This window comes from Elephas maximus, chromosome 7 (genome assembly GCF_024166365.1).
Source record: "Elephas maximus indicus isolate mEleMax1 chromosome 7, mEleMax1 primary haplotype, whole genome shotgun sequence".
NCBI lineage: Eukaryota > Metazoa > Chordata > Mammalia > Proboscidea > Elephantidae > Elephas > Elephas maximus.
In genome coordinates, this window is record NC_064825.1 from 13,980,110 (window position 1) to 14,004,587 (window position 24,478).

General features: G+C 39.5%; 1 protein-coding gene across 2 annotated transcripts; it reads left to right on the forward strand.

Annotated features, from left to right (window-relative positions):
• Window positions 1–6,373: 6,373 nt before the first annotated feature.
• MSANTD4 (Myb/SANT DNA binding domain containing 4 with coiled-coils) lies at window positions 6,374–17,416 on the forward strand. Of its 2 annotated transcripts, none has more exons than XM_049889443.1 (3): window positions 6,374–6,447; window positions 13,777–14,396; window positions 14,751–17,416. In XM_049889443.1, the coding sequence occupies exons 2-3, from the start codon at window positions 13,935–13,937 to the stop codon at window positions 15,321–15,323; spliced, it is 1,035 nt and encodes a 344-aa protein (XP_049745400.1). In that variant the 5' UTR covers window positions 6,374–6,447; window positions 13,777–13,934; the 3' UTR covers window positions 15,324–17,416. The 2 variants fall into 2 exon arrangements, with proteins under 2 accessions (XP_049745400.1, XP_049745399.1); XM_049889442.1 differs by lacking the exon at window positions 6,374–6,447 and adding an exon at window positions 6,472–6,514.
• Window positions 17,417–24,478: the final 7,062 nt, after the last annotated feature.

Below are 24,478 nucleotides of genomic sequence, written 5' to 3' on the forward strand. Positions count from 1 at the left end.
AGGACAGAGTAGAACTGCCCAATAGTTTCCAAGGAGCTCCTGGAGGATTTGAACTGCCGACCTCTTGGTTAGAAGCATTTAACCACTACACCACCAGGGTTTCCCTGGGGATATTAACCAAACAAAAACCAAACCCAGTGCCGTCGAGTCGATTCCGACTCATAGCGACCCTACAAGACAGAGTAGAACTGCCCCGTAGAGTTTCCAAGGAACGCATGGTGGATTTGAACTCCCGACCCTTTGGATATTAAAAAAATTAGATAGGTAAAATTTGAGGTACTGTCTTAGTTATCTATTGTTGCTATAAAGCAATATCACAGGTGGATGGCTTTTACAAAGAGAAATTTATTCTCTAGAAGTTTGAATTCAGGGTGCCAGATCCAGGGAAGGCTTTCTCTCTCTCTCAGCTCTGGAGGAAGGTCCTTATCATCGATCCTTCCTGGTCAAGGAGCTTCTCAGTGCAGGGACCCCAGATCCAAAGGATGCACTATTCTCCTGGCTCTTGTTTCTTGGTGATATGAGGTTCCCATGTCTCTCTGCTGGCTTCTCTCTTTTATACCTCAAAAGAGATTGGCTTAAGACACAAGCCAATTTGTAGAATGAGTCTTGTCTCATTGACATAACTGCCTCTAATCCTGCCTCATTAACATCATAGAGGCAGGATTTATAACACACAGGAAAATCACATCAGATGACAAAATGGTGGACAATCACACAATACTGGGAATCATGGCCTAGCCAAATTGATACACATTTTTGAGGGACACATTTCAATCCATAACAGGTACTCTATACCTGGATCTTGTAAAATGCTTTTTATCCCACTTTTTATGTATCTCATCTGCTTTTTCTAGTCAGAAGAGCATTTATAGGTACTCCTTCTATATTTGAATAACTCAAGTTATGATGCCAAGAATCAGACTCCTGCCTCTAAAAAGATGAAAAATAAAATGACTAACCAAAGACAAGTTTTGTAGGCAAACTATGGGCCCCGTTTATATTTGTGTTACTGTTATTATTTATTGTTCACAGCCTCTTTCACTCCCCAAAGACAAATAATTTGGATAGGAATAAACAAAGAAACAAACCTTGCCCATAGGCAACACAGACTGTGGTGTTTAGGAGAAGGTATTCCATGGAAATTGGTAAGGAAGTGAAGTAAAAGCAGTGACAATGTGGGCAAAAGAGCTTTCAGTCAGCTGCTAACCAACGACGGATTCACGGACTAAGGCTACCGTTCAAAGGAATATATATGACTAGCAAGAAAGAGAATTTTGTGATAGTTATCTTTTTGCCTCAGTTTCCTCATCTAAAAAAGTGACTAATAATAGCTGACTTTCAGCATAGAGTTGTTATAATGATTAAACAGATTATTGTATGTGAAGTCCTTAGCACAGTGCTTGGCACATATTATCCAATAACAATTTTTTAAATGATTTGAGGAAAAAGAGAACTGGCCAGCGAATCAAAAGCTTCTGACTTTGAAAAACTGTGAAATTCTCATAAAAGGAAGTCAAGAATGCACAGGCACAAACACAACCAAGAGATGACAAAAAGTCACAGTAATTTCTCAATTGGAAAACAGTATGATTAATCTTTACTACTACAATGGAACTTATGCATCTATTCTTTTCGTTGATACACCATGCAAACCAGCTAGGTCAATTTTCACTAAGTATACGGGGTATATTTGGGATGGGTTGTTTTAAAATATAGGCTATTTTACATAAATAAAATTTATTCTGTGGGGGACTCAAAGAAAGGGGTGGTTGTCCTTCAGAACTGCTGAAATTGTTGTTTCGCAAAAGGCCTTTTTGACTGCCAATAAGGCAAGATATATTATAAATGTATATATGTCAAAAACTATTTCAAAAATGAGCTCCAAATTCAAAGTGACCAGGGCACATGTTCCAAACTGCAAACACAGATTTGCAATTGATTTGTTTCTTCAATGGACGACTCCATGTAAGTGCACTGGAATGAAGATGCAAGTTTTTTTTTTTTTTTTGAGGATTGTTAACGAGTCTCCTAATAATCATTGGCCTATTCTTTCATAGGCTATTCTAGTACAAACAAAAGTTTGGCTAACCTAATCACAGATTAAAAAGTAAAAATGGCAACCTAATCACAGTTTATGCTGGTTGGGCTGTGAGGAATCCTTCGATTTTTCAAGAATTGATACCAGACTGACCTCTGCAACTTAAAATCTGCCATCCCTGCCTCATGCTAAAATGATTAACATTTTTAAATAGCTAGTGTCCTAACATTTCCTATTCCCCAGGTATACAGGAAACAAACAAAATCTAAAGGAAAAAAATTGCAACATTTTCTCTAGAAGCCATACTGGTTTTCTATTCAACGTAAATTTTTTAGAAAACACAAAGTTTGCTGTTAAAGAGTTTTAATGCCATTTTCCAACCATTATGATTTACCTAATAGATGATGAAAATTGTAAGCAATCTGTTGGAGTACCACAGAAGACAAAACAGAATGAGTTTCATCCTACCTAGTATTCGGTTCATTTCAGCATATTTTTTCACTAGGTACCAGTTACTGTGCTAGGTGCTGGCAATACAAGGGCCAAAGAATTCAGACAAGAAGGAAAGATGTCATACGCACAAATAATAGCAATTCAGTGTAATATCTGAGTATAGTTGAATACATATACTTACAGAACTCTTATGAAAAAGGAAACGTCACTCAGTTCTAGAATAGGCAGAGAAGAGTAGATTTTGAAGGAGATTAAGAATATGTCATACCTACAAGAAAAGGAGGGAGCAAGACATTGCAAGAAGAGGAAACAGCATGTGCAAAGGCAAAAAAGGGAGACTGAAAACAGGTTGATGCAGTAAATGTAGTTCCTGTTATATGCTATGGGTTATGCACCATGTGTTCACTGGCTTAATTTTTTCTTAACTAGACTGCATTTGAAGGGGAGTGGAGGAAATTATTTTTCCCTTTCCCTTTTGCTGCACAATAAGGAATAAAATAGAAATATTTTAGTTAATCATTATATTCCCATTCTGAGATTTTTGGTAAGCTCTGGCCAGGCATATTCTAGAAGAGCATGGTGCAATAAAAATACAATGGCATCACATATATAATAGTACATTTTCTAGTAGCCACTTTCAAAGAAGTAAAAAGAAACAGGCAAAATTAATTTTAGTAATATATTTTATTTAACTCAATTCTGCAACATAGTTGTCCCCCAAAATATTTGTCATCTTGGTTAGGCCATGATTCCCAGTATTGTGTGATTGTCCACCATTTTGTCATCTGATGTGATTTTCCTGTGTGTTGTAATCCTGTCACTATGATGTTAATGAAATGGATTAGTGGCAGTTACGTTGATGAGATCTACAAGATTAGACTGTGTCTTATGCCAATCTCTATTGAGATATAAAAGACAGAAGCCAGCAGAGAGACGGGGAATCTCCTATCACCAAGAACGCAGTGCCAGGAGCAGAGCAGGTCCTTTGGACACGAGGTTCCTGCACAGAGAAGCTCCTAGACCACAGGAAGATTGATGACAAGGACCTTCCTCCAGAGTCGATAGAGAAAGAAAGCCTTCCCCTGGAGCTGGCACCCTGAATTCGGACTTCTAGCCTACTGGACTATGACAGAATAAACGTGTTTGTTAAAGCCATCCACTTGTGGTATTTCTGTTAAAGCAGCACTAGATAACTAAGACAATAGTTTAATTTCAACATGTAATCAATAGAAAATTAATGACATATTTTATATTCTTTCATAATATATCTTCAAAATCTTGTGTGTACTTATGCTTACAAGCATATCTCAATTTTAAACACTAAATTTTTATCAGAAATACTCGGTCTGTATTTAGATTTCAAAAGTTTACAGTTGAAAAATTAGATTCACATAATCTGAGTCTTCCACACAGAGTTAGATGTTATCTAATAACTGAATCAAGTACCAGTTTTCAAATTAAGATGAAACACATTTAAAATCCAGTTTCTCATTGCACTAGTCACATTTCAAGGACTCAGTAGCCATATATGGCTAGACTACCGTAGTGGACAGCACAGTTCTGGAATAAGCCTGTAGTCACCTTTGGATCAAACCTCTAGACTGAAATTAATGTTAACATTCAAATCAGTGAACAAATATCAGGTTGGTAATTAGATACTAAAATATTGGGCAGTTTGGGTTATCTTCAATCTCTCCCTTACTGGTCCACACTGTATCAGACAAGACATGGCTGAGAAGAAATAGCTGAGAAGGTATCCGGAAAAGTCCCTGCAACCAGCAAGGAGAGTGAGGTTAACTGGGGGAAGCTTAAACAGTTTGTGTTATGAAAGCAGAGGTTCTTAGTACTTACTGGCCCATTCTAAGTCTTTTCCCTGTTACTGAGTTAAGTAAAGGGGCCCAAGAGGTGGACAGACTCTGGAATGAGACAGAGAGAAAGTGTCTGGTCATAATGGGGATGAGTTGTTTTCTTACTTTCTTATTGCACTTATCCAAAAAACATCCACCACAAAACAAAGACAAAAATCCCCAAACTTATAAAATACAAATTCCCCTATTTTCCTCCAAAACAACAAAAACTTTTTTTTTTTAATTCTACTTAGGTAAAAGTATAGACATGCTTCTTTGACAGAGATAAAGTAAAAATACGTAAGACTAAACTCGTCCTTTCATTTCAAAGAGCATATTTTATAAATACTTCCCATTTTATAGAAGAGAGTTCCTCCAGGAATATTCAACAAAGATTTACCATTTACCTAGAATATTATTTACCAAGTATTTTTTCTGAGTGCCTATCATGCTCTGGAAACCCTGATGGTATAGTGGTTAAGTGCTACGGCTGCTAACCAAAACGTCAGCAGTTCAAATCCACCAGGCGCTCCTTGGAAACCCTGTGGGGCAGCTCTACTCTGTCCTATAGGGTCACTATAAGTCAGAATGATAAAAGCAATGGCTTTTATCATCCTCTAGTCACTGTACTAGGCAAAGAAATTAAAATAGTGATGGGGACAGACCCACTCACAGGTGCTGTCAGAGGAAAGGTACAGGCTGTGACTGGAGCACATTGTAGCAGGGTTGCCAGCTTTAGCAAATGAAAATACAGGACACCAAATATTGGATGGAAAATACTTACACTAAAAATAATTCATAGTTTACGTGAAGTTCAGATTTAACTGAGTGTCCTTTTACCTAGCAAGTCTACATTGGAGGGAAAACTTGGAAATGAAGGTGGAGTGAATGGACAGAAAGGACTGCTTCTTTCAGAAAGTGACCTCTAAAATGAACCCTAGGCATAGCAGGGAGGAAACAAGGGGAAATCTTTGCAGATAGGGGAAAAATACCCATCAATGCAAACAAAATCCCAAGGCCACTTTCAAGTCTAGAAACTGAAAGAAGTAAAGGGATTGGGATAGGGAGAAAGGAAGAGAGAAGGGAAAAATGTTGATGACAAATGAAGCCTCAGGAAAAGCAAGGGCCCCATCATCTTTCAGTGTTTTCTAAGCATTGTAAGGAATTTGTACATTATCACAAGTGAGATTCCGATAAAGAACTTTAAGTAGCTCACCTTGGCTACAGCGTGAAGAATGGTATACAGTAGGGCAGACGTGACTGACACTGGGAGACCACTTGGAGACTGCTGATGGAATTTAGGTGAGAGTCAATAGAGGCCTGACCAGAGGCAGTGGGAAGGCAGATCCATTAGTAACACAGGACCTTGAGAAGGCAGAGAAAAGAGGCAGCCGCAAATGGCGGTGAAGTAGAGGAGTGAGAAGAAGGAAAACCAGACAGCAGCATATTTGGAAACAAAACCAAGAAAGGGTCAACAAGTCAAATGTTTTTTGAGGAGTCCAGTAAGGTGAGAACTGAGATTTGGCCATAGGAAGTCACTGTTAACCTTTGGAAAGGGCAATCTCGGAGGGATGGTGCGAGGCCAAACTTGGCCGCAGTTGATTAAATGGAACGTGATGCTGGGCTACAGACTGACTGGAACTAAACAAGGCTCCCAAATTTCTCTTGACCCATCACTGGTGAGGGTCAAGGAGAGGTGTAGACTTTGGAGATGGAGCAGCCAGTGGCCCAATCCGGCAGAAAAGCGCACCAAGCATATTGCTAGGGGCCAATCCTTTCCAAGAGTCTTCTTGACGGACAGAGCCGCTCGCCAAAGACTGGGCGCAGAGACGGAGGCCGCAAATCACAAGGGGGCGGAATTCCAGAGCACTAACCCGGAACCGGTTTGGGACTCGATTCCCATTGTGAGCCAAGCCTGGGGCGGGCTCTTAGCCAGATGGCAATACCCTCCAAGCCAATGGACGAGCTGCATCAAGCGAGCGGCAGCTGTGCCAGCCAATAGGTTGGAGGGACAGGAACGGATGAAGTTGGTGGGCGGGGAATAAGTGAAGCATCTTTTTTTCTCCTCCGCTTAGAGGCGACGGTGCGGCGGTGCGGCCAGGGTCACAGGTGAGTTGTTTCGCCCGGAAAGAGGCCGCCAGGGAGGCGGTGGCGGGAGGTGCCAGTTCGGAGGACGGTGGGTGCCCTCGCAGCGGGGGGGCTCCTGGCGGGGTTAGCGGCAAGTGGCAGCCCGGCCGTCGCCCCCTTGGCCCTGGCTCTGCGGCGGAGCGGTGCTACTACACTCGGGCGAAGCGCCGCGCGCGGCGGTCGCCTGACTGAGGAGGGCCCAAGCCGCTGAGAGAAGCCTGCGGAAGTTTCTGAGCACTCAGTCCCCAACTCTGACTTCCCATCTAGAGTGGGAAGCCTCTTTCCAGGTTGCCCCGACTCCCAACAGGTGTAGCCGCATCGCTCTGGCCGAATCAGGTGCGCGCCCCTAGCTCTGAGGTGGCCTCCCTGGGAATCCAGGTTTTCGCGATTCTTCCCAGTTGTCCCAGAGGGGCGGCGGAGAGGTGAAGGGTCCTCGGTTGTTTATTAATCTGACAGCAGGCGACCCATAAGTAAACTTCGGTTATTCACCTACCACAGTTTTAGGGAAGGAGTATCTGCATCCTGTTTGGTAGGGAAGTGAATCTTCTATAACGACATAGCGGGGGCAGAAGTCACATTTAAAGAGGACCCGTATGTGGGGAAGTTTATAGAGTTGTGATGCTTTTTTCCCTGAATGGCTTAATGAATTTACCTTTGTGTGTGCGCGCGCCAGAATTTACGTCTCATTTTTTTCAGACCTCTTAATTCTGTCTTACTATAGTATCTAGAAACTTCATTCTCATCCTTGAAAAAAGTTGCCCAGTAATAATGACAGTACGCCATTGGTGGTACATAATCTTAACAAGGGTTATGTAAGTGAACTACATACCATTCCTGCTTCCGACCAGTAAAGGATAATCATTTCCATCATTCCTTCTAGATAGAATTCTTCTATAAAGATATTTCCCTCATCAACTCTCTTTACCCTGAATATAATTCATTCAGGAAACCAAACCAGAAACCAAACCCACTGCTGTCAAGTCGATTCTGACTCAGAGCGACCCTATAGGACAGAGTAGAACTGCCCGATAGAGTTTCCAAGGAGTGCCTCGTGGATTCGAACTGCCTACGTAGCACTTCACCACTACACCAGAGTTTCCATCCAGGAAAGGCAAGATAAATGCTAGATTCTTTACATCTGTTTACTGGTTTTCAGAATATTGGTTGGTGCAGCAACCTTTAAGGATATTGAGTGAGGCTTTTTTTTTTTTTTAAATGCTTATTTGTGTTTTAATCCATTGCAGTTAATTTTTTTGTCACCTCAAGTTATACCATTATTGGCTAGTTGAAGTTCTTCAAACTCACCTCCTGAGCTCTTTTGACATGACCTCTTTAGTCTGATTGCTTCCTTGCTTTCTGACACAAGACAGCTGAAGTTTATTTTATTTACTCTTTTCTGCTCCAGACCTAGAATTAGCCATTCTTCCAAGGAGCTTGACCTCTTTTACCACAAAAAAAAAAAAAAAAACAACCCAGTGCAAGAGAGCTTATATTTATAGTCTGGCCACTAGAGTGCTCATTGTTACCTAGTTGTCATTGCTTCTAGGCCTTTTCAGTGGAAAGAGCTAGGAAATCTAAGTGTTTTAAGAGAAAGAAAATGAACTATGTTCATACCAATATTTCTAATTCAAATGTAAAATTATAAGATTTTTAACTTAAAAAAACTGTTTCTTCTTAAACCCAAAGTCTTGTTTCTTAATATTATGTTATTGTCATTACTTGTTTGACTTATCTTACAATGTTTTTATGTAATTTTTTGAAAATAACTGCCAGTATTACCACTAGCAGTAAGACTTGATTGCAGTTTATGATTTCTTTGCAGTTCTTTTTGTTCTTAGGCTAGATCCTATTAGGCATGTGAACTGAAAATGCTTGCTGTTGTAAAATCACTTTGTGACTTTCGAATACCACTCTGTGGTTATGCTACGAACTTGATATAGCTAGATTTGTTTCTATTATTGATATTTAGGGATTGCTTTTCCTTAGATTGACTTTTTAAATTTTTGTAGAACATTTTACATAGTTCTAAAGTCAAATTATAATACAAGGTACATTTGTAGGTGTCTCGCTTCCTAATCCCCTCCACTGTGCTTCCTCCTCCTCCCCCCACAAGTAACCGTTTTGATTACTGCTTGGTTTATTGCTATCCACTTCTTCACACACATACACAAAAAAACCAAACCCATTGCTTTTGACTCAGTTCTAACTCATGGCAGCCCCATGAGTTTCAAGGTAGAACTGTACCCCATAGGGCTTTCAATTTCTGTGATCTTTCAGAAGGAGATCATCAGGCCTCCTTTGTTCCAGGGTACCTCTGGGTGGACTCAAACCACCAACCTTTTGGTTAGTAGCCAAGCATTTAACTGTGCTATTCAGGGACTCCATATGCTTAATTAATGGATTTATAATCCTTATAGCATCTTTATGATGAAACATTGTTATTTCACTTTACAGATGAAAGTGCAAAGTGAGAAAGGTTGAATAACTTGCCTGTGATCACACAGCCAGGAAGTGGCAGAGCCAGGATTTCAACCTAGGCAGTCTGACTTCAGAATCTGTGCTCATAACACTACACTACACTACCTTTTGATGATGTCACAATTTATAAATACCTTTTGTTTATATCCTGGTGACAGAAGGGTTGCATTTGACTATAAGGGTAGGATATGCCTAGGACAAGACCAAAAGTGCTACAGCTGACCACATCCACTGATTTGGTGGATTTCAATTTTATCATTAAAGGTCTCTTGAGAAATTTTGAAGGCCTACTTTAAAAATAATTTGCTTGCAGTCTTTTGTTTTTTTGTTTTGTTTTTCATATTTCGCACTTTTTTGTGGTTATGTGAAATTGAGTGTTTTTTTTTTTTTGATGAGTTTGTTTCCTGCTCTTTTGAAGTTTTAGTTTCCTCTGACCTGCATTTCAGCAGCATTTGACAGTTCAGGAGATGGTTAGTTCACATGAGTGATTACAAACAAAAGGATTTGGTACTGGGCATATTTTTGGCTTTCTTATTAGGTCCATACAAAGTCAGTAGAACAAAGATTACTGAGAACTTGAAAAGAAAAAATATAAAAGTTCAGAGAGAGATGGGAGGGTAGAGAGGGTTAGAAACTGGCAAAATGGTCACGAAAGGAGAGACTGGAAGGAGGGAGCGGGCTGACTCATTAGGGGGAGAGTAAATGGGAGTATGTAGTAAGGTGTGTATAAGCTTATATGTGACAGACTGACTTGATTTGTAAACTTTCACTTTCACTTTAATAAAAATTATTAAAAAAAAGTTCAGAGAACAGTAATAAAAGATGTTTTGTTATTAAAGTTTTAAAATAGGGAATTAGCATCCACTTTTTAGTTCTAAAAAGAAAAGACTCTAACAATACCAGATAAGACTTTTGTACATCTCCTGATTAAATTTAGCCTTAATTGCTGTATTTTTGCTTCAATAGAAGGTACTGTTTATACAGTGAAGTACCAGAGAAGCATTTTTCACATTAATAAGATTTTAAATTGTCAGACATGATAAAATTAAATGGAACTGGTTGAAGCTTTGAGAAGTGTTTCTGTATACAGGACTTCATCTAAACCTTCCACATAAATAAGAATGTCTCTTTTGAAAATCTCCTAAAAGACATCTTAAATTTTACGTTAGCCCCCCCCCCGCCCCAATCTCAGACTATGGCCCCTGGGTACCCTGCTAACTCAGAACTGAAGCCACTCCTGAGGTCCACCTTTCAGCCAAAGATTAAACAGGCCTATAAAACAATAACACATGTGAGGAATGCCTTCTTAGTTCAATCAAGTATATGAGACCAAACGGACAATACCTGCCCCAAAGCAAATGTGAGACGGCGGGAAGAGAAGGAAATTGGACGAATGGATTGCAACCAATGTCACAAATCAATTTGTGTATATATCTTTAAATGAGAAACTAATTTGCACTGTAAACTTTCACTTAAAGCACAATAAAATTAAAAAGTAATTTACATTAGGAACACATTTCTAAGACTTAGTTATAACCTGAAATAAAGTAGAAGGAGCACATGGCATAAAGGACCCTGGACTTAAGTCCTGTCATTTAACTGGCTGTGTAAAACATCAAAAGCAAACCCGTTGCCATTGAGTCAATTCTAACTCATAGCGACCCTACAGAACCAGGGCAGAACTGCCCCATACGGTTTCCAGGGAGCGCCTGGTGGATTCAAACTGCTAACCTTTTAATTAGCAGCCGAACTCTTAACCACTACGCCACCAGGGTTTCCAACTCACTGTGTAGTGTTGTACAAATTATTTGACCTCTCTGAATCTTATTTTCTGAATAGAAATACTGGTGCTTCCCATATAATGCTGTGGTGGGAATTAAATGACAGGGCCTGGAACTTAATGGATATATGGTAGTGTTTGTATTGGCAGGACATGTTTATGGTCATATAGTGAAAGAACTGGAAGGGACCTTAGCAGTATCATCCCACTCTTTTATTTTGTGTTTTTGTGTGTGTGGCTGGGGAGGGGGGGAGGGGGTGGAGTCAGCTCTGTAGCAGCAATCAATGAGTTATTTGGAATCAGAAAACATGGTTTATATATATATGTGTGTGTGTGTGTGTATATCCCTTAACTCTTTCTAAGCCCTTATTTTCAATTACTTAGTTTTTAACTTTAACTTCTTTCCCACTTTTCTATTCAGTTGATCTAACATTTATAAAGGACCATGTGCTGCACACTGTGTTAGGCACGAGGACATTTCAGTAGATGATTTTGTTTTCCGCATTTAGAAGAGACTCCTTGACTCATTCAACACCCGTTTCAACCTCCAAATTAACTCATTGATAACTTTCCATGATGCGAAGGCTAGATAGCAGAAAATCTTTATTTCCCAGACCTTTTGCAAAGAGAATTTTGGATGTGCTTTGGACTCCACCAGTCAGATGCACTTGTGTAAGACTTGAATTCAGGGTGGGAGAGTCAAGTGTGTGAAGCATCTGTTTTACTGGTGTGGATCTAGCACAATGGTTCACAAACTTTAGCATACTTTAGAATCATCTGGAGAGTTTGTTGAAGCACAGATTGATGGGACCCAGCCCTGAAAAATTTGCCTTTCAAACAAGTTCAAGGTACACCCTTTTTGATGATCTAACAACATGAAAGCCTTCTGGAAATTGGAGATATATACTATCTCCATCTAAAAGAAATGCTTATAAGAGGATCTTTCGTACTCAGAAATTTAAAGTTTTGGCAAATGAGTAGTTTTACATTCATTTCAGGGAGACCCAAGTACAATTTCTTGCCTATATCATGATCTCAAGCATAAAATTAAAATGGCCCAGAACATGACCAAGCTCTGTTGAGAAATTCTTCAAAGATAGACCTCTAATTAAAAGCACTCATTAGAAACAAATACACCATCTAATCTTGTTTTGTTTGGTATTTGGGGTTCTGTTTAATGATTTAGTTTGAGAGAGGGGAGGGTATGGTGAGTATTGAGAGAATAACAAGGCCAAACAATGAAATGTGCACTAATTTTCCAAAGGTTTAGGAGTTTCTTAGGTTTTTTTTTTTTTTTCTATTTTAATTGGTGGTCATTTTCTTTAACCAATTAAATAATAGGGTAGCTAGAAAAAAAAAATTACCGTTTTTATGTCACCCTTTAGATTTGTCATATCTTTACAATATTTTCACTGTTTCAGAAAATTTCATTCCAAACTTAAAAGGTTTCTATGTAGGTTTAACCTAAAAATGAGATTTAACTTGTAACATAACCCAAACCCTCTGCCGTCAAGTCGATTCCGACTCATAGCGACCCTATAGGACAGAGTAGAACTTCCCCATAGAGTTTCCAAGGAGCGCCTGGCAGATTTGAACTGCTGACCTTTTGGTTAGCAGCCGTAGCACTTAACCACTGTGCCTCCAGGGTTTCCAAACTTGTAACATAGTAAAACACAAAACCAAAAAACCAACCCTATAGCGGTCGAGTGGATTCCAACTCATAGCAACCCTATAGGACAGAGTAGAACTGCCCCATAGAATTTCCAAGGAGTGCCTGGTGGATTAGAACTGCTGACCTTTTGATTAGCAGTCTAGCTCTTATCCATTACACCATCAGGGTTTCCATAGTAAAACGTAGGTAGTTGTTATTTCTTTGATCAGATTACATTGTCTTAAATTTGTTTCTGAATGTTTTAGATATTCCAGCCCAGTTTTTTAGTGCGCCTCTAAAATTGTTTTACAGAATTGAGTTTAATTGTTTTTCTTTTTGATACTTCAAACTAACAGTTCTTTTGGCAAATGGACTTATTCATTTCATTCAACAAGTATTTATGGTGTGCCTCCTATCTGCCAAAAACTCTGGTAGTTTTAGGGAAATGATGGTTTTCAGAAACTTTCCTGCCTTCATGAAACTTGTATGGAAGTAGGAAAGAGAAAGATTCTTAAGTATTTGTTAGCACACATGTAAAGTTAAGACCAGGAAAAGGACTACAGTTCTTCCAGTAGAGTACTTTGACTCATCTGGAAAGGCTTTGCTGAGGAAGAGATGGTTAAGCTGCAAGCTGAAGGATAAAAAAAAAAAAAAACCAATGCTGAAGGATAAGGAGGAATTAAGTAGGCCAAGAAGGGAGCAGTCCACTTCTAAGCAGAGGAAAAGACCAAAGGCTGTGAAAAAGGAAAGAGCTTGACCTTAATGGGTAACTGAAAGAAGACCAGTGTAGTTGGAGTAAAGAGGGTGAATTGGGGAGGATGGTGGGGGAAGAAACTAGAGAAGTAGGGAGGACTAGACCATGACAGCCTGCTAGAGCCAAATTGAGGAGTTCTGCCCTGGTGATGCAGTGGTTAAGTGCTCAGTTGCCAGCTGAAAGGTCTGTGTTTCAAACCTATCAGCCTCTCCGTGGGAAATAGATGTGGCCATCTGCACCTGTAAAGATTTCAACCTTGGAAGCCCTATGAGGCAGTTGTATCCTGTCTTATAGGGTTGGTATGAGTTCCAGTTGACTCAACGGTATTGGGTTTAGTTTTGGTTTGGTTTTTATCTTAAGAAGAATGGAAAACCATTGAAAAGCTTTAAGTCTGGCTGGAAAGGCAAGGGCTTTGCAACCATAGGCTCTTTTTAAGCAAAAGAGAGTGAATGTTAATACTGGCCATCAGTTAGGAACCCAACAGCCCAGGTAAGAGAAGATGGTAGCTTAGGTTGCGGTGGAGAAGTAGACAAACCATATTTCAAGGATTTTTGTTTTTTTTTTTTAAGTTTTCTACATTGCTTAGTGACTTGAAATATGTAGCAGAAATTGCAGGTCGATTGATTGATTTTACTTTTTTTCCTTTAGGAATTATCCAGCCTGCCTGCACTGTTAGATGAAGAGAAAACAGTGATTTAAACAAAGTGCCAACAAGGGATTGTCCCTGGTTTTTGTACTTTTTAAGCATTCATCAAATTCTTTTCACATCTTCTCTTAACTGTAGAAACTGCATTTAAGTTAGAAAGATGAAGCAATTGAAAAGAAAAAGGAAAAGCAATTTCAGTGTTCAAGAAACACAGACCCTTTTGAAAGAAATTACAAAAAGGAAAGAAGTTATTTTTTCCAAGCAGCTAAATACAACAATTAATGTGATGAAGCGAATGGCTTGGGAAGAGATTGCGCAGTGCGTGAATGCTGTAGGAGAAGGAGAGCAGAGGACGGGGACGGAGGTGAAAAGACGGTACCTGGACTGGCGAGCACTTATGAAGAGAAAGAGAATGAAGGCAAACATTAAGCTAGTTGGTTCTGGCTTTCCTCTCCCCACATCCGATTTAGATGACTCTCTCACTGAAGAGATAGATGAAAAGATTGGATTCCGAAATGATGCAAATTTTGATTGGCAGAATGTGGCAGATTTCAGGGATGCAGGTGGATCCTTAACTGAGGTCAAAGTGGAAGAGGAGGAAAGGGACCCACAGAGTCCTGAAGTAAGTATTAACCTGTGAGCCCTCTTTTTGCTTTCTTCTTCAATTCTGATGAGGGAACTATAGTTCACGAACAGTAAAGAAGTTCCCCCAATTTTCACGCTAACTTAAAGATAGCACAGAATGAGGTTATTCCTTTTTTTTTTCTCTTTACAACATTAATCCCTTTCCCCTCACCTAAATCCACTTATTTTGATTGTATGAGTTAGTGACATGAGGGAAAATTATTTCCTAAAATTCAAGTAAATTATTTTGTGTGCTCCAACCATAGAGAATGCTTTTCAGAAACATTTAGAAAAATAGACAGCCATGAAGTAGAATTAATTATGGAAAAATCACTGTTTTCTTTTGTTTTAGTTTGAGATTGAAGAGGAAGAAGAAATGTTGTCATCCGTCATACCAGATTCCAGGAGGGAAAATGAACTTCCTGATTTCCCTCACATTGATGAGTTTTTTACCCTTAACTCAACACCATCTAGATCGTATGATGAGCCCCATTTGCTTGTAAACATAGAGAAACAGAAACTAGAGTTGGAAAAACGACGACTGGATATTGAGGCTGAAAGACTGCAGGTAGAGAAGGAACGCCTACAGATTGAGAAGGAGAGGCTGCGGCATTTAGACATGGAGCACGAGCGACTTCAGCTGGAGAAGGAGCGGCTGCAGATTGAAAGAGAGAAATTGAGGTTACAGATAGTCAATTCAGAGAAACCATCCTTGGAAAGTGAACTTGGCCCAGCAGAAAAGTCCGTGCTTCAACCACAGGACATAGAAACGGAGAAGTTAAAACTTGAGCGAGAACGCTTGCAATTGGAAAAAGATAGGCTGCAGTTTTTGAAGTTTGAATCCGAGAAGCTGCAGATTGAAAAGGAACGCTTACAAGTAGAGAAAGAGAGACTTCGAATTCAGAAGGAAGGACACTTGCAGTGAATATTCTAGGTCTTCGTTTAGCAAATGTTTGTAAATCTTAGATTTTTCTCTGTATCCAATAATATCAAGGTGATTGTGGGTTTTTCTCTATATCCAATAATATCCAGATGATTGCGGGATTAGTTTTTTTTTTCCCCTGTATAATGTCAGTGTTTTCAATAGGAAAAAGATGATTGTATGTGAGTAATGAATGCCTAAGTAGCATATGTAAAAACTATATGTGCCCTAGCATAAACTTTATAGCAGAAACTATTGTGCTGTACTCTTAGTAACATCACATAGCCTTGTATAATCTGTGCGGAGTTTACAATTACGTTAATCTAAAATTCTAGTCCAGTGGTTCTCAACTGGGGGTGGTTTTGCTCCCTAGGAGACATTTGGCAGTGTATAGAGACATTGTCACAACTGGGAGGGGAGCTGTTAACTACCATTTAATGGATAAAGAATTAGCTAATCCAAAGTGTCCATAGTGCTGAGGTTGAGAAACCAAATCCTAACTAGAATGTGCATCTCTAAAGCTTTGTTTTACAGTGTCAGAATATTTAAAACCTAAGATATTTATGTGGGTAGGTACTTAAATAGCCAAAAACTTGAACTATGAAACATTACTTTGTAGAATATTGAATATAGAAAGTGATGAAGATTATACATATTTTATTCCCTTGTGTCCATCTATAAATAGCCTTCTGAGATTCAGAAAACAATACTGGGAATATCAGAGATTGTCCTACAGTGAGACACTTTGAAAACAAGTTTATTCATCTAGCTATTGATGGTTTGTAAGCAAAACATAGTTTTAAAGCTTTAGGTCCTTTGAATCCATTGTCTTATTTATGATTAAAAAAAAAAAAATTGTCAGTTCAACCATGTTCTAAAATCTTAAGCAGTGAGTGGTTGAGGCTGTTAAAAATTGAACCAGTGTAAAAAATGGGGAAACCCTGGTGGCGTAGTGGTTAAGTGCTACGGCCGCTAACCAAGAGGTTGGCAGTTCGAATCCACCAGGCGCTCCTTGGAAACTCTATCGGGCAGTTCTACACTCTCCTATGGGGTCACTATGAGTTGAAACTGACACCAGTGGGTTTTGTTTTTTTTGGTAAAAAACAGTACCAGCAGTCTATGAGTTTGAACCCAGCGAGTTATTGTCCGACTTTTAAAATGAATAATAGCTATTTGGGAGTTGGGGGAGGAGAGAATTTCTTCTGCATCAAATGATGGTGAAATAATGGTTGTCGTTGCGCATTTTGGGTTGGCAGGAGCACTTATCACACACTGACCCAATCTGTAGAACAGTTCTTGAGAGTAGTACCTATTATTCTTGATTGCGAGGCCCAGAGAAGTAACCTCATGTCATTGTAGTATATATTGTATTCGCCCTTCCCTAAGGAACAAAGATTGTAATGTTCAGTCCCGTTGTTACTTACTCTGAGAAACCAAGGCTTGCTTAGCCTGGTGATGTGCCTTCAGTCCTCTGAAGGTGCTTTTTCCACAATCAAGTTATGATTTAGTTCTCTGGAGATGGTGGATAAGCCACCCTAGAGTTAATACATTCTCATCCTAAACCTGAGAGTGAGGTCTTTCATTATTTCCATAACTTTTGTGACCATGAAATTCACTGAAAAAAGAGAAAAGGAATAGAAGTATTTTCATTAGATGGTCGTCTTCAAAGTGTGGTTTCCCATACCAGCAGCATCAGCTTCACCTGGGAACTTGCTCAGCAATAGAAGTTCTTAGATCCCCTTCCAGATCTATTGAATCACATTAGAGTCGGGTCCCAGCAATTTTTTTTAACAAACCATCAAGGTGATTCTGATGCACACTAAAGTTTGAGAATTTCTGCACTATATCACTTTGTGTTTTCTGATTTCTGGGCCTGATACATAGCTTTAAGGCATTTCTTACATTGATAGGCACTACCTTGATCCTGTGTTGGTTCTTTTTTAATTAAAGAATAGCTTGAAACCATATGTGGTATTTGAATAGGGGTAGACAAGGAAAAAATTTACTTCTCTGTAGTTACCCTGACTTTGAAATAGTGTTATTTTTTTATAACTGAAATAAATGCTTCTACTGTAGAAATAAATTTGCCTAAACCATCTGAAAGTTTTATCATTTAAAGTGATGTTCAGTGCTGTAAGGATTGAAGTTATCAAGCCTGGGAAAGAGAAAACTTTGTCATGGTGAGTGGGGGCAGCAGGCCTAACCATTGTGCTAGGCATTATGCTGTGTGCTTTACAAACATTTTATTTGCTCCTCAGAACAACCCTTGAGCTAAATCATGTTACCTCTACTTTTATAAGAAAACAGTGCCTTGTAGATTTAACCATTAGATACCTGAAAAGTTGTATACCAATACTGACCTAAGTTTTTAGTGTAAGAGCTATATAAGTCTGTAGGTTTAGTTCTAAGTATTGTAGCCTTGCTTGCCATTTACTATTTGTGAAAGTCATTTAACTTGCCCTGTCTCTTGATTTCCTTGTTTGTAAAATAGATGTAGTATACCTGCTCTGCAATAAGCTATAAAATGCTACTTAAATACAGGATACTAGTGTTGGATTTGAAATCAGTAGATTTTAATTTTCAAGGAGTGAGCCTGAAGATAGCCAATAATTATTTTTGGATGGAGTACTCTTAAGTTCCTGAAAGTAAGGAGCTAAAAAAAAAAAAAAAGCAGCAGCGTAATATCTTCCAGAGCTTTGGTTGAAGAGCCTTGGGTTTCTTAATCCTGCTCCAGGTGCAGATGAAGTGCACTGGTTCACTCCAGTAGAAATCCGCTCTGCAGCGTATCAGAGGTGGTAGATGACACTTGGGGTGAGTCATATCTGTTAGCTGTTGTGTAACAAACCACCCTAAAAAAAGAAAAACATTTTGCTTGTGATTTAGAGAAAGTTAAACTGGTCTCAGCTGGGCTGTTACTGATGGTCAGCTGCAGGCTGGCAAGGTAGTTCAGCTTCTAAGGATGACCAGGATAGTGGTTGGGGTGCCTCAGCTCTTCTGAGGCTCTTTGGTCCTCTAGTAGAGTTTCCAGTTGCCATTCAGTTGATACCGAGTTGTGGAGACCCCACGTATGTCAGAGTAGAACTGTTCTCCATAGGGTTTTCAATGGCTGATTTTATGGAAGGACATTGCTAAGCCTTTCTATTGAGGCCTTCTGAGTAGACTTGAACCTTTAAGCTTTCTGTTAGTAGCCAAGAGCATTAACTATTTGCACACCCAGCTTGAGCAAATTCTAATGGGGGCAAGTGTCCAAAACAGAAAGCAGAAGTGTTCAGTGTGTTTTGAACCTAGGTTCAGAACTAGACCGTATCACGCCTTTCACATCCTACTGACCAAAACAAATCACAGGGCCAGACCGAAGTCAAAGGGTGGGGAATAAAATCCACTTCTTGAGGGAAGCAGCTGCAAAGCTGTTTTGCAAAGGATGGAGATAGAGGGAGGTTTCAGGAATTGTGGCCATTTTTACATTCCATCAACCATACCTACGTTCTGGTTTGCCTGATTACACCAGTGGTCCTGGTATTTTGCCCTGGACAAAAATGGCCTGATACGGAGATTATGTGGTTACCCTGATCATAGGGAACATTTTCCCTACTGTTTGTGCAGAGGTTAATTTAGAAGAAGGAAGAGACCATAAAATTGTAGAAAAAGATACAGTGTTCTCTATTTCTTCTAAATAAACACTTGAATCTTTGCAATTGAATTCTTCACATCTTTAATGTTCTACTTAATTTGTCCACTATGTATTACTTTGCTCCTTCCCCCCTTTCATTTTTTTTACTTCCTATGTTGTCACCTCAATTCTGAATGTAAGAGCAGATCCTAGTGCTTCCAGAATGTTTTGAGTTAAGAGCTGCCTTTTCATACCTCTCTGTCCTTAACTTGTTGTTTTGAATGCAGAATGCTTTCCATCATGTTGGTCTACATTTGCTTTAATATTATACTTCCCCAAAAGTAAATTTAATTTTTTAAAAACTTAATTTGTCAGTGTTTTCTAGTCAGTAGGGGCCCTGGTGGCGCAGTGGTTAAGCACTCAGCTACTAACTGAAAGGTTGGCGGTTCAAACCCACTAGCCACTCCATGGGAGAAAGACATGGCAGTCTTTTCCCGTAAAGATTTACAGCCTTGGGAACCCTATGGGGCAGTTCTACTCTGTCCTATAGAGTCGCTATGAGTCAGAATCAACTCGAAGGCAATGGGTTTTGGTGTTCTAGTCACTATCCACTCCTTGGAAACTATGGGGCAGTTCTCTGTCCTATAGGGTCGCCATGAGTTAGAATCGACTCGATGGCACTGGGTGGGTCAGTCACTATCCACAATCCTGAAGTTTTGACTTCTAAAGCTGCGAAAATAGTAAAAGTCTGTTTCCTTTTTCTACCTCAGACTTCTTTATGACATGTTCTGATCCATCTACACACAGACACCTGGCAGTGTTTTTCCTGGTGCTTTAATTGAAATCCACGTGAGGATTGTCTGTCAAAAATGCCACTTTGAAAATTTCCCCCAATGTATATTGGGAGTAATTTAGCCTATGTATGGAAACCCTGGTGGTGTAGTGGTTAAGTGCCACGGCTGCTAACCAAAGAGTCGGCAGTTCGAATCCACCAGGTGCTCCTTGGAAACTCTATGGGGCAGTTTACTCTGGCCTATAGAGTCGCTATGAGTCGGAATCGACTTGACGGCACTGGGTTTGGTTTTGGTTTTTGATAGCTAGAAGACTTCTCAAGAAGGATGGAAACCCTGGTGGTGTAGTGGTTAAGAGCTATGGCTGCCAACCAAAAGGTTGGTAGATTGAATCCACCAGGTGCTCCTTGGAAACTGTGTGGGGCAGTTCTGCTCTCTTCTGTAGGGTCACTATGAGTCGGAATCAACTCAGGGCAATGGGTTTGGTTCTTTTATGGTATAGCTAGAAGACATCTCAAAGAGGATGTATGTTTTCAAAAAATATATACATATATAAATAGATTAGTTGGTTGTGTAAACCTCAGAACATCATCCCTAAACTAGCGGCACTGAGACAACACTGAATTGAGACTGGCAACAGGAAAAGTAGCAATGATTTTAAAATTTGAATTTTGATAATTAGATTCTGAGAAGAACTTTCTCAAATTTCATCAGGACTACCCATTATGCTTCACCATTTATTTTTCTGATATATGACCCATTCATCTTAAAAATTAAGCTGAAATATGAAGTTCATCTACTCTGCTGTCAATTCCTTTCAAATCGAAATCTTCAGTTCTGACATTTTAACTGAAATACAAGCCTGTATTCCCAGTTGCTACAAGGTGTCATATTTCACCCTGTATATTTTATTGTTTCCATAAATATATGATGCATGCCAGAACCAAATTCATTAGCTCCCTTTTCTCCTACCTGTAAATGATATTCTCTCAGCACTGGCACCGTTTGTACCAGGTTGTTTTGTTGGAAATTTTAGAGGTGTCTGAATTCTTCGCCTTCTTCCAAGTTGGTTATAAGTCCTGCCTTTCTTCCGTTGATTCCGAAGATACCAGTCCCTTCGCATGGTAGCATTTGCAGTCTATATTCTAGCAGCCTTCTGTCACTTAATTCTTTTCTTTCCATCCTCCTCCCTCCCACCCCATTGCCATATGACACTCCCAGATTAGATTTCCCAAAGCACTGCTTTCATTATGTCCTCAGAATTAACAGAGCATGAATTAGTGGAAGAAGGACAGACTCTAAAAAGACACCAGGTCTAGGCCCAGCTTCGCTTTACCAGCTGGTTGATTTAGAGCAGTAGGTCTCTAGAGCCTCATTGTTCTTGTCTATATTACATCTAATATATGTGCACTTCTGACACACACAATGTTTGGAATAATAAAAGACAGGAAAGAAGAAAAAGACCAAAATTCAGAAGAGACTCAAAGTTGCTCTTGAACATAGAGTAGCTAAAGCGAAAGGAAGAAATGATGAAGTAAAAGAACTGAACAGAAGATTTCAAAGGGCGGCTTTGGAAGACAAAGTACAGTATTATAATGAAATGTGCAAAGACCTGGAGTTAGAAAACCAAACGCTCAGCATTTCTCAAACTGAAAGAACTGAAGGAAAAACTCAGGCTTCAAGTTGCAGATTGAAGGATTCCAAGGAGAAAATATTGGATGACACAGGAAATATCAGAAAGTGGAAGGAATACATGGAGTCACTATACCAAAAAGAATTGGCCGACATTCAACTATTTCAGGAGGTAGCATATGATCAGGAACCAATGGTACTGAAGGAAGAAGTCTAAACTGCACTGAAGGCTCCAGGAACTGACAGAATACCAATTAAGATGTTCCAACAAACGGATGCAGCTCTGAAAGTGCTCACTCATCTATGCCAAAAAATTTAGAAGACAGCCTCCTGACCAATTGCCTGGAAGAGAGCCATAGTTATGCCCATTCCAAAGAAAGGTGATCCAACCAGAATGCAGAAATTATCTAACAATATTATTAATAACATACACAAGTAAAATTTTGCTGAAGATCATTCAAAAGTGGTTGTAGCAGTACGTCAACAGGCAACTGCTAGAAATTCAAGCTGGACATCATTGCTGATGTCAGAGGAATCTTGGCCGAAAGCAGAGAATACCAGAAGGATGTTAACCTGTGTTTTATTTACTATGTAGAGGCGTTCGATTGTGTGGATCATGACAAATTATGGATAGCATTTCGAAGAATGGGAGTTCCAGAACACTTAATTGTGCTCATGAGGAACCTGTAAAGTAGACCAAGAAGCAGTCGTTCAAATGGAACAAGGAGATACTAAGTGGCTTAAAATCAGGAAAGGTGTGCGTCAGGGTTGTATCTTTTCATTGTACTTATGTATACTGAGTGAATAATCAGAGAAGCTGGACTATACGAAGAAGAGCGAGGCATCAGGGTTGGAGGGACACTCACTAAAAACCTGCAATATGCAGATGACACAACCTTGCTTGCTGAAAGTGAAGTGTACTTGAAGCACCTACTGATGAAGATCAAAGACTACAGCCTTCAGTATAGATTGCACCGCAACAAAAAGAAAACAAAAATCCTCACAAGTGGGCAAATAAGCAATATTACGATAATTGGAAAAAAGATTGAAGTTGTCGAGAATTTCATTTTACTTGAATCCAAAATCTACGGTCATGACAGCAGTGGTCAGGAAATCAAACAACGCATTGGGCAAATCTACTGCAAAAGACCTCTTTAAAGTGTTAAAAAGCAAAGATGTCACTTTGAGGACTGAGGTGCGCCTGACCCAAGCCTTGGTATTTTCAGTTGCCTCATATATATGCAAAAGCTGGACATTGAATAAGGAAGACCGAAGAAGAATTGATGCCTTTGAATTATGATGTTGGTGAAGAATATTGAATATACCGTGGGCTGCCAGAAGAATGAACAAATATGTCTTGAAGAAGTGCAGCCAGAATGCTCCTTAGAAGCAAGGATGACAAGACTTCATCTGAAGTAATTTGGACATGTTGTCAGGAGGGACAAGTGCCTGCATGCAGAGAGAAGCCTTGGTACGAAATGGATAAGAATATATTTTTTCTGAGTTTTTGGGCCTTCCATTAATTGGTTCCATTCCCTTCCTCGCATTTGGCCAAAAGCTTAGCCTTACATTCCTTGAGATAACTCTGTATCATTCTGAGGATTCTTTTCCCCATTAAAGGTAACCTGTGTCCTGCCCTAGCTCTTATGTTGCTTTTGCTGATTCTTCAGATAGACAGGTTGAAAAGATTTTAATTCCTAAGTGCTCGCTGCACACTCTGATATCCTCTTATGAGATTCAGGATCATTTGTTGGGTTTAGAATCCTCTTTGCTCCCCATGCTGCTTCCAGATTATTATTCCCAGGCCTATGAAGCCGATTCTCCCTGGCTAAACCACACTCTTCCTCTTTCCATTACTTTCTCATTCACTGACAGCTTTGCCACTAGGCTTAAAATCTTCCTTTCTACGCTTGGCCATCCTAGAAGCTTCCTAGGTATTTTCGTGTTCATTTGGAGAATTGATGAAAGTTTTGGCGACTTAGTTCTGTGTCATCATCAGTTCTACCTCTTCCACTCCATCTCAGTCACTTGCTCCCTCTCACAGTGTTATTCTGGGTCAAGTCATCAGTGTTCCTCCGTAATCACAGATTCAAACACTGAGTCAGTGACTACAATCTCCGGTTGTCCCAGCTGGCTACTAGTGTTTTTCATTCTTAGGACTTTTGGTCAAATGACACCTACAATTTCTCCTATCAATGATCCCTACAATTTCTTCTATCTTAACTGTTCATTCCTCAGCTTAGATTCCATGACTACCATTTCAAACTCAAATACTCTGGCAGATTGGTGCTACTCTAAATGCCCCAGAGAGGCTCTCAGCACTGCCTACCAACCTTACTCTGGCTCTTTAGCCTAAGCCCCTTCCAATCTCCAAAAACATGATTTCAGTTTTTCTGTTCAAAAGCTCTGATTTCTCTTTGTCTCTCTCATGCTCAGTTGATAACTTTGCCTTTAATACAGAAGAAGCCATTAGGCAGTAACTTCCCCACTTTCCTGACACCAAATTTATAAACCTACAAGGCATCCTGTCCTATTTCCCTCCTTTTAGAACAAGGGCACTATGGTAGCATATGTAGTAGTGGTTAAGGGTGCAGACTTTGTAGTCAGAACATTTGATTTCAAATCTGGACTCTTAATTGCCAACTGTGTCATTTTGTTTAACTTCTTCATGATTCATTTACCTTATCTATAGAATAAATGATATAGGATTGTTGTGAGGAATGAATATTGTAAGTGAAGGAATTACTTGTCATATAGGGTCTCAATGAGTCAGAATCGACTGGACGGCAATGGGCACTGTAAGTGCTTAATTATGACCAGTTATTACTAATTTCATTATTATTGTGACCTATGAAATTGTCCTACTGGTAAGTAAAAAGTGCTTAAGTATTGGCAGTTTTATATGGTTCAACATATTATAATGGATATAGTCCTGGGCAGACTCAACTCTTGGTCTTATTTCCTTCTACCTTTTCAGGCTCACATGATCAGTTATCTCCTTTCTCTCCTGTATCTTCAATTTTATTCATTTTATCTGATTCTTTGTACCACCATCTACTCACTCCCATTTAAATTAATAACTAAAAATGATTGAATAAATGAATAATTCCTACGTATCAATCTTC

Excerpts from the sequence above, each read along its gene's own strand:
- MSANTD4 (XM_049889443.1), top strand. The coding sequence starts at position 13,935 with ATGAAGCAATTGAAAAGAAAAAGGAAAAGCAATTTCAGTGTTCAAGAA. Across the intron at positions 14,397-14,750 it reads GGGACCCACAGAGTCCTGAA|TTTGAGATTGAAGAGGAAGA; the intron begins GTAAGTATTAAC and ends CTTTTGTTTTAG.